The sequence below is a fragment of the Setaria italica genome, chromosome III (assembly GCF_000263155.2).
Source record: "Setaria italica strain Yugu1 chromosome III, Setaria_italica_v2.0, whole genome shotgun sequence".
Lineage (NCBI taxonomy): Eukaryota > Viridiplantae > Streptophyta > Magnoliopsida > Poales > Poaceae > Setaria > Setaria italica.
In genome coordinates this window covers 5716634-5727327 of record NC_028452.1, presented here as the reverse complement: position 1 = coordinate 5727327, position 10694 = coordinate 5716634, and the positions used below count along the sequence as shown (strand labels likewise).

General features: G+C 38.3%; 1 protein-coding gene across 1 annotated transcript in view; it reads right to left on the bottom strand.

The window, feature by feature from the left end:
- Window positions 1-1743: 1743 nt before the first annotated feature.
- The window catches only part of LOC101781848 (exocyst complex component 5), a 9612-nt gene continuing 661 nt past the window's right edge, over window positions 1744-10694 (bottom strand). The window contains exons 3-24 of the mRNA XM_004960659.4: window positions 10007-10081; window positions 8988-9089; window positions 8807-8857; window positions 8609-8714; window positions 8252-8365; window positions 8085-8176; window positions 7221-7389; window positions 7049-7125; window positions 6868-6966; window positions 6688-6778; window positions 6195-6280; window positions 5917-6093; window positions 5368-5421; window positions 5158-5286; window positions 4897-4989; window positions 4652-4798; window positions 4402-4499; window positions 4248-4332; window positions 3622-3680; window positions 2418-2516; window positions 2260-2343; window positions 1744-2162 (exon numbers count right to left, since the gene is read on the bottom strand). Coding sequence (XP_004960716.1) covers window positions 2090-2162; window positions 2260-2343; window positions 2418-2516; window positions 3622-3680; window positions 4248-4332; window positions 4402-4499; window positions 4652-4798; window positions 4897-4989; window positions 5158-5286; window positions 5368-5421; window positions 5917-6093; window positions 6195-6280; window positions 6688-6778; window positions 6868-6966; window positions 7049-7125; window positions 7221-7389; window positions 8085-8176; window positions 8252-8365; window positions 8609-8714; window positions 8807-8857; window positions 8988-9089; window positions 10007-10081 — 2160 coding nt within the window. The 3' untranslated portion in view covers window positions 1744-2089. The remainder of the gene's footprint in view (window positions 2163-2259; window positions 2344-2417; window positions 2517-3621; window positions 3681-4247; window positions 4333-4401; window positions 4500-4651; window positions 4799-4896; window positions 4990-5157; window positions 5287-5367; window positions 5422-5916; window positions 6094-6194; window positions 6281-6687; window positions 6779-6867; window positions 6967-7048; window positions 7126-7220; window positions 7390-8084; window positions 8177-8251; window positions 8366-8608; window positions 8715-8806; window positions 8858-8987; window positions 9090-10006; window positions 10082-10694) is intronic.

Sequence of the window (10694 nt, the reverse complement as noted above, 5' to 3'; positions counted from 1 at the left end):
ATTTTTACATGTATGAGACTATATATATGTTTTTGTGTAGCATTTTCAAAAAAACAATTAACTGATTTACTTGCATTGGAAAAATTGGAAGCAAAACGAAAATTTGTAGATAGATTTGTGTTGGCGGGCCTAGACGTCACCAACCAACATAGATGCATCTCTGATGGTGGGTGTGCTCTTTTCAATTTATGGCCCTCCAAAGGGCTAAAAGTTTCTAACTAGACAACAACGTTATCTTACATATTTCAATATACTTTTAACATGTATTAGACTATGTGTATGTCGTTACACAGTAGCTTCAAAAATTTTAGAAGTGATTTACTATTTTTCTAAGGTTTAAATGATTATAAGTATGTTTATTGAAATCAATTGATATTTGAAATATTTTGTTCACAAATAAGATTCAAAAGTTTCAGAAAAATGGCGTTTAAGACACATGTTCCATTTTAGCTCAAATCATGAAAATATATGAAAGATTAACTTTGACATAAAAAATACCAATATTAAGAAAAATTTGACTATATATTGTTCACAAACGGATATATTACTTACAATGTTTGAGATAACTCAAGTCAAACTTTCATGCTTCTAAGCTAACTTACCAAAAAAATTATCTTATATATCCCAATATAATTTTACATGTATTAGACTGCATACATGTTCTTGCGTAGGATTTTTAATAATTTTTGAACTTATTTACTTGGTTTCAAAATTTTGAAAGAAAAAATATAGATAGATTTTTGAACTTATTTACTTGGATTTGGAAACAGCCCGGAATCATGTGCCAGCACAAATAGTGATTTGTGCGGGCGGGCTGCCCGTGCAAATTAATTTTCACGATCCTCATAATTGAATGCCAGAAAAATATGGTTTGAGATAGAAGTGCCTTTAGATATCTACCACCTGAGAGAACCGCAATCTTTGAAATTCAACATGCACACACTGCTCAAGTGCATACAACCCAAAGGTTCAAGTGCATGCATACAAATACAAATATTCAAGTGCATACACCGTATTATTTAAAGTGCATAAGTTAGTTTCCACTGCGCTTTTTTAGATATTAGACATAGTTAAGATCTCCAATCTTGTATCTAGCACTTCATCAATATAAATTAGAGTATAAATTAGTGCGTTCTCTCTCGCTTCACATCAGCGTTAGATGCTAATAAGCCGGTGATTTTTGAGCGGAAAACACTCGCTTCTCTCCTCATCCACACCTTTGCAGGCACTTTAGAGAGCTAGTTTAACAGCCTTTTGGCCCTGTCATCAATGATCCCTTGTTAAGAATTCCATCCAATTTTCCAGACAATTATTATATAAGTGGGAACAGTTTTAAGTAGAGCTTAGCATTTTTCTTTTAATGTTAGTGAGGTGCCATTACTATTGTGGCAGACTTCGCCTAAACACACCAGTGTCAAGGATGTTCGAACTCACACATCATAAGATCCGAATGTCAAACAGGCCACATTGCCGTCCTTTTCCTCACATTTTCTGGTGGTATTCGCGTAAAATTCATCAGAGCTTGTTTGGATAACCAATTCCCTCAATCCATGTGAGTTGGAGCCATTCCAATACGTATGGATTAGAGGGGATTATCATGTTCCCAAACAGAGGCCCTCAGGTAACTTTTTTTTCACCTAAAATGAAGCTCAAAAGGTAGTGGTGGGTTCCTTCAAGGAAAAATTTAGCTGATGCTCGCCAAGTTATTTGCACCCTGCGGTAGACGAGACAACCACACAACAGTGAACACAAACCATAAACTGGCCAGGACGATAATTTGACTGGCTGGCTAGCTGCAATGACCATAGCGTTTGTAGCAACCCAAGTAAATTTCTCTACATAATTAATGCTTTACACAGGTAACATAAGTCTTGGGGACCTGATCCACATGTACAGCTCAAATTGAGCAAGCCCAAAATGAAATGAAAAGATAATAGATAATGGGAAGCCAAAGAATTAAAGTAATTTCGAAGCTCAGCTATACAGGCGGTACCAACTGTCAGAAACCATTTGCCAGAACCAACGAGCATTTGACAGCCGCTAGACAAACAGCAACAAAGTGTATGCCGCTCATGCACCCCCCGTACAATCATTCAGCTGTGATATTGTTAAGCATTGATGCAATTTTTGACGTCTTATAATCATCCCTGAGCTGAATGAACCTGAAATGTAATACAAACACCCAAAGTCAATTCTGAAGTCCTAACAAAACCGTGACTGATTCTGGAAATATCATTAAATGTTCTATACAGACACAACCTCAAGGCATCCTTCCGGATGCTCGGGGTTCCTTCGAACAACGATGCTAAACTTTCTGGAGCAACAATAAAGACATTTGCCACGCTGCAGGATACGAGTAAAGATTAGTGACAAATTTGCACAAACTTCATGACAGAAACCACAAATACAACACTTACATTCCCAGCTGTTCAAACTTCTCGTCTATGGAGGGGGCATTGAAGCTACGAACAAAGTCCCCATATTCAGTTATGTCACGTTTCAACCGCAGGCCACCACTACAATAAAACAAAAATGGCACTGTAAAGTAAGGCTCTGCCAAGATAATCACTTTGCAATGGCTGGCGTCCACAACAATTATAGCAGTTCATGGACTCATGGCCATTACTGCATTGCACGTTCTTAGTCTTGATGTTCCTTAACTCAAACTAGATATGACCACTCCAATCAAAACTTGGCAAACATGCACTTTCACATAATCCATGCAGCGTCATGAACTAAAATGGTAACCTGGACCTAACCATGGGGTGCCCACTTTCATCCATAACACCATAAATCTGTCAAAGAACAGCAATATAAAAAGCAACCAGATAGAAGGAGCACAAACATCTTTTAAACGTTCTTTGAAAAAAATTAGGTCTCTTCCATTGCGCCAATTAAGGTTTCAATATTTGCCTTTGCTTTTATGATATTTACACTCATGTCATCATCACTCAGTAAAACTTGCTCCATTTATGCCACTACCCCCACCAATTTTAATGCCAAAACTCGATTGATTCACACCACTCAAAATGATATGGCAGTGGCATAAACGGAACAATTTTCACACAGTGGTGGCATGAGTCTAAATATTACAAAAGTAATGGCAAATATTGATACTGTAATTGACACATAATTCTCAACAGGGTGAACTATTTGGTCTTGCATTTTTTTTAGCTTAATATTGAGAATGGTGAAGTTGAATATCCTATTTATCAATCAGGTTAAAGGGTAAATGCCATGGGATACTGAAGTAATCAATACTGGACAGCTTATAATATAATAATATGGCAGACTGTTGAGTGGTTGACAAAACATTTTCTTATTAAATTACGTTGCCAAATTTCCATAAATCACAAAAGCAAATGAAGAGAAACTATCCAATAAATTTATAATCTGATCAATTCAAGGTTGTTTACTTGATTCGTTTGCTCAATTTATCATTTAGAAAGATACTTGATGAATCTAATATTATCCACTCCAGCCAATAAAATATGGAGGCAAAATATCACAGGACCAATAAAGTAATGCTCCAGAAAAGAACTGAACTGAAGACAGTTACAAGCCAGAAAGCCAAAAAAAAATGACACATAAATTATTTATTTGGAAATGGAAGAAGAGTACCTGGGACTAAATGTGAACTTCTGCCAATGATTAAGCAGCCCCTTATGCAAGCGATTTCCCTAAAGGCACAGATCAGGTTATCTAAAGTACATAATGGACATGACAATAAAATTTTGCATAGAATATCAGAACCAGCAGTCACCATTACCAATATGAATATCAGCAATAGCACCCATGTAAGCAGCATTTTGCTCAACATATTTCTCTAGTAAACTGAATAGTAGGTCCTCAACTTGCAGATCAAGCCAGTAAACTTGCAAAACTAGGATTTTTGCTCCTCAAACTCATACAAATGTGTTTGAGGCCTAATTTTCAAGTACAGTTTCATTTTGTCACAAGTCTAGGGTTTAGGGTTTCACAAGTCTCCCCCATTGCATTCTGCCAAAGTGCCATCCATCTAGTTTCTGTATTTTCCTACTTGCAATAAAAAACACAAGGAAAACTTAATGACAAAAGCAGTCATGAGAAGGAATAACAGATATTTGCATGATCACTGTACTACGGTGCAAAAATGGACCATCCAACATGTATCTCGTAGGATAATGATGTCCCACAACCCTATTCTTGCATTGCTCTAATTCACCCCCCAAAAAAATGAAAATCAAGGTCCTCTATTGTGAACTTACCAGCTCAGTCAAAAAGGACTGCTTGTTGAGACCTTCAAGGGCATTGAATGCAACCTCAAGAACACGAGAGAGATAGGCTACAATTCTGGAATAACCAAGAAACATAAGTTAGTTATATTGGACCATGCTAAATATTAAACATAGAACAGATCACCTTATGCAAGCGTTAGTTGGCCGATGATCTGGTGCAGCTCCATCATCTGGTGTCCGATAATCTGTAGCCTTCTGTTCTGAAGACAACAATCTTTCGACCTACAAGGCCAAGCCACAAGTATCACGCTTATGCATCACCAAACATACAGAATGACTAGTGACAGGAAAAGTGACTGCTGTGGTTCAACCATTTAGTAACAAGTAATGTGGTCCCACAAAATTCATATTTGGAAAGGATAAAAGATGCACACCTCAGACATAACTGTATCAATACATTGTAGCAGTCCTTTGTGTGCAGCCGCCTCGACCACTGATACAGCTGACCCCATATCTTCACAAGCAGATGGATGAGCACCATCGACAGGCAGGAGTAGTCGAGATATGGTATTTGAGAAGTACTGCAAAGAACGAATAGAAAAAATCAAGCATGGTTCATTGACTTCACCTGCTAGCAGCCAAGGATGCAAGTTTAAAAATAGTTATCAGCACAGATTACCTGCTGAAGAATAGATACGCTACTGGCACAACGCTGCACGGCAATCATGAAGGATCTAAAGCTACTCTCACCAGCAGAAGCTGCCGCCTCAGCCTGCGAATATTTCAAGTGCTGATAAGTCTCCCATACAATAATAACTTTTGGACAGAGCCGTATTTGACTGCCAAAAATGAACAGTAAACGGAAAGATAAATTTCGGATAGAGCCATTTTTGACTGCCAAAAATGGACAGTAGACTGAAGAAAAGGAAAGAAGACTTACCGCAGAAGCAGCAGCAGCAGCCACTCTTCTACTAACACTTGACCCGATGACATATCTGTCCCGCATAGCAGCAGCATCATTTAAACTGTCTCTAGCACGATCAAGCCCTTCAGTTAAGTATTGGCTCACCTATAGAAACAAACCTTGTCATCTGACAGGCATTAACTTCTATATCATTCAAACGATAATAGCTCGTGGTTATTTACTTACTTGATCAAGCAAGCATGCAAATATGGATCTCACATTAGCTGCAACAGTAGTAGGCTGCAAAGATATTACTTATAATTAGTCCAGCCAGAACAACGGTTAACAAGGTACATGGACTTAGAATTTCACATAAGAAACAAATTCAGTGGTTTTTTTCCTCAAACAGGCAGGATGGCTGTCTGTGCCATCATTATATTAAGGAGAAACAAAGAAGCATGTACCATCCAAAGAAAAAAAAACAGAAAACAGAAGAAAAACACTAGCCGGTTCAGATCAACACACCTACTGCTTAAAATTCCTAAACAACTTTAGGATTAATGGGGGGAAATAGTTGGGTGAAGGACCTTCTGAGCTTTAAATAACATGTTTATTTATGCTGGTGGCACCTATTTATCATACAAGATATTCATGTTTAACAAATAAATAACATTTTTGACAGGTAACATAGTTAAAATCAGCAACAAAACTATAGATGGAATCAAACATGAGAAATCAATATACATAAACACAAATAATGAATCAGGAAAGAAATAGTTAGGCGGATGGTTTAACCTGAGAAAACAACAGTGTGCATCTGGCTATGGCTTCCTCATTCCAACGAACAAATTCCGTAACTACAGTGACAGATATCAGTTGCTGTGGTGATGTAGTCAAAGATGCGCCTTTTGCACGTCCGATTGAGCCAGTTGACTCAGATTGTTGCTTAGCCTCAGCTTTCAGTTCAGCCATCTGCACAGCAGCTCAATTTTACAATAGTGGTACTTGAAATGATTTTTTACAGAGAAACAATACTTGAAATGGCTAAATTTTATAATACATAAATTTATAACCTTTGACTGATATAGCTGCCTGAGTGATGCCTGCTCAAATTCTGTGTACTCGTCTTTGTGAGCAACATATATGGATTCAGTGAGACCTAAAAAAACAAAAAAAAAGAGAATCATAATGACAACCAACAAACATGCAACTGCCTTACAAAATATTAATGGATGGTACTCAGACCTATGATTTGAACTAATTAAGGTGATGAACCAATAGGCCATCCAAACCAAATGATTACTGTCTCAGAACTCAGAAGTAATCGAAACTGTCAATCACACTACAAATAGTAATGCTACAAGTATGTATTATCTAAATGCATCACCCGGTATTCAGATCCATTATACAAATAGAATGTGGTAAAGAGATGTATCCCTTTGTCAAGGATCAAAATTAGCACTATAACCATATGAAATGTACAATGATCAAAAGTTTGTGTGGATTTATAGCATGGAACAACAAAAGATGAAAAGAAGAGAAAAATGTATGAAATACAAGAGATACCTTCGATATCCAAATCCCCACAACCAATAGACTGCAAATCTTTGGCCAATTCTTTTGTTTTGTTGTATGCAACTGCCAGAATTCTTAGATACTGCCATTTTAATTTGATATCAGCAGTGCATCACACTTGCATGATGTGGCAAAAAGCACGATGGAAATATTATAGAGCATAACACTTACTTGTAGAAGGCCTCCTTCTTCTAGAGGAGGCAAACTAGCAAGAGACGGCTTTATCAGAATTCTATCAAGGATAGTTGTTACCCTTTGTTCTAGCACTCGCTGAAAAGCAAATTATAATAGTCAATCTATTTATAAATCACAGCATTCACACGGACTCAAGAGTGCCATTTAAAATACATACCTGCACAAGTATTGCCATGACCTCATTCGGAGAAGGAAAGACAGCCATTATTGTAGTTGCCTCTCTCCTCACAGTATCTGAACAGAAGCATGACATATTAGAGTGCTGAAAGTAAAAATCATTAAAGTATAGCTCTTGAACAAAAATTGTAAAGAATGTAGCCTTTAAACACCTGCAATTTCCTTGTACAATGTAGATAAACCATCCGCAATATAATTGGAATCAGCTTGCAGCCCCTCATCGCCCAGAACAACTTGAATATCAGTGTTCATTATATCCACATCAATAAACATTGGCCGTGTTGCAACATAGTGTTGCATAGCACTGGTTCCCCGATTGAACTATAATCAATGTACCATGAAAAAATATTAAAAAAAAGTAAACCCTAGAAGTTAATAGAGAAAATTAAATGGTACTATATGCCTACATAGACTAGCACCTAAAACAGGACCAAAAGTAAGTATATATTTGGCCTCAAATAATAAGCTCAAGTTCCTTTCTACAGAAGAAGTTACTCATGTGGTTCTTGGGCTTGCAGAGGTTAATAGTTTAGTTTTATCCAATTAGCCTTTTAGACATATCCACAAGTTGTCTAAGCTACACATTCAAGCCCAAACATAAATTCTTCCCCACTTCTATTGCACAAATGCTCACAATTTTCTTACTGACAAGTCCTAGCTCACCATCATATATGTAAGGTTGCTAAAAAACTCAGACCCAGGTCTTCAGCCACATTTTTTATGTTATATTTTTGCAGTAAAAAAACTAAAAGCTCAAAAATTTGAAAACAAGCGGGCTATTACATTAATCCCCTCAGATAGTCAGTCCAAGAACTTAACTTCAAAATATGAACCAGGTGGTTTTTTCATCTATTCTACAATTCATGGAATTCTACAATAATGACCATGAGAAGGATTTGTTGTTGCTGCTGCTAAAAATAATGGAGTACAGCTAAAATGTACTCCATTGGAATCTTTCCCTTCAACCAAGCAATCTCAGCATGCTGCAGTACCCTGTTCCTTGCATAAATGCATACCTGTGACAATATTTTAGCACATTCTGCCATTGTAGACAATTCCCGTCTCTGTGATGCAGCATCAAACCGAGCCAATAATCTATTCTCCAGTTCTGCACAAAAAATAATAATTCACCATCACATACTAAGAGAACCTCTATAGAAAAGCTGAAAGGAAGCAAACTGACCATTACAATATTCTTGGAGATTCGCGACAGCAACCTCCAAACCACGGCTTGCATTAGCAGAGCCTACAGCTGGTGTTACACCATGTCTACCAACATCCTCCTCGGCAAATGATCCTACATTATCATAGCATGCAACTACTTGAGGCAACATGAATACACTAGAGTTCATTGACATCATGGGAAATGATAATACTACTACTTTGCTTGAAGGAGTCCTGCTTAGATATTAGAAAAATACATGCATACATCAAATTAGCCTGGTATTTTCCTATTTAATATTGATCAACTAATGAGTGCCAACCAGCAGAAGGAAAGAAAAACAGCATACGAATATGTCACGGCTCAGTTAGAGCTTACGCAATTTCTGTGCAATTGAAGCAGCCTCAGCAACACGGCTGTCGTCAGAAAATAAAGGAGAAAGTTCCATAAGGTCCCCAGGTGTGCTGTTGAACTCCATTAGATACTACAATAGAAGCATATTTCAATTTCAGTTAAATGAGGTCATGCAAAAACATCATCCCATGGAAATAGGTAACATACAAACAAGTATGTTACCTTGATGAGATCTATCGTCTGACTAGCAGTTTCCCTCTGGGATTCTGCACTCTGAAAGACAAGAGAAGCAGATATTAAACATAAGTCAACAAAAAAACTAAACCAAAGAGTAAAGTCACAACCTCGGAATCATCTAATATGTACAGTAATTACAGGCATAGATCCTGCACAGAAGAATTACCTGTAAATGATCACCAATTTTTGCAGCTGTTTGACCAACACTGGATATGCGGGAATCCAACCTAGCAAAGCTATCAAATAGTCCATCCACACCTTTCTCAAGCTGAAGAGAACAATAAAACAATGAATATGAAAAGAAACATGAACCATTAGTTCAACACCATCTTTTAACTCAGTATCAATGGTCATTCTAAGTTGAATTTCATTCAGACTTCTGGCCTATTTGAATTGATGTATCTTGAATTCTTGACCACTGAACATCAATAGCTTGCTGCATGGGACAGCAGAAGAACAGCCAAGAGCTGATAGCATTTACAAGACTCCCTAGAATTTCCTTGGGTGGTCTATTGGATCATAAGCATGTGGGGACAAGAAATCAATGGACTGGTGTATTATCCACCACCACTAGCCACAAAATGCCAATTGAAGTCAAAAGAGGCTCAAACAAAAGAAAAAAATGCTGGATCCATACCGGATAACCAAATGCATGGCAACCAAAACACAAACTGTAGATGCTATGAACCTGGCCGCTGGATCCTTAGCCAACTCAGACTCCGCTGGATCTTTAAAGAATGCCAGTTCTATTGGTTATCTAAAACATAAACGAATGGTCTCCCTAGTCTTAACTCTATTTCTCAACCAGAAAGGTGGACAGTTAGATGTGACTCATTGAATATGGTAAAGGCTAGGGACAGTTTATCGATTTTCCTTTGCGGAAAGGGGTGAACAGAGTGTGTCAAGCCATCAAGTTATTGACACAAGCGAATCAGAGGATCCCATATGAGGGAAGAAATAAACAAGACGTATACGTCAAACAACTCTGTCAGGTCTGCAACTGTCATCATAGCTGTAACTGAAAGGAATTTGAGCTTTTCTTTCTGAGCAAATAGGTTTCATATGATTCTTTCTGGTGTCATCTACACGTATTCATTTACTTACCATTAATTATTTTCCTAGAACAATGCATATACTGCACTAAACATGGACGACTATAAAAACCCTGCAAGCATGGTAACTAACCTCCCCTAGCGTCTTGCGATGCTTGGAGTCCTGCACCGCCACCTCCTTCTTCAGATTCTGGAGCCTCTTATCAATCTGTCGACCAAAAACCAGAAAACATCGCACCATCAGTGCACACAACAACAATCACCAACCAACCGCTCACTACAGGCAGGCAGGCCACAGCCAGCATTCATCGCCACCGGCAGGAGGGGGGGGGGGGGGGGGGGGGGGGGGGGGGAAAGCAGACAGAAACTAGAGATATTGTTCTGTCTGCTAGATTAATTTGGTTAAGGCCCGATTCGCGTCTTAACTTTTGATCAAGTGATAAGAATCGGATGGCTTACCGGGTATGGGACCGGGGAAGCCCAGTAGATTAGTAAATTCTATGATCAGGAATACTTCGTACCCGCGCTTGACGTGCTTGAGATTGGAAGGGGTGTAGCCTGAAACTCACATGGAGATCGGGCCACACCTGGGGTCCCATGTGGGGGTGCATCCCTGGGTCCGGGTAGTCGTATTCCTGATCATTGACTTTGCTAATCGAGAGGTTGTTGGATACGACCTGAACAGTTGTATAATGCTGGTGATCAGGGTACTCTCCTGCAGGATGTAATTAGATCCGGGATCGCCGCAATTCTCGGTTATGATTGCACTTGATCACTTGTTGAGCATCGTAGTATCAATTCATGCAATATATAATCTCCTG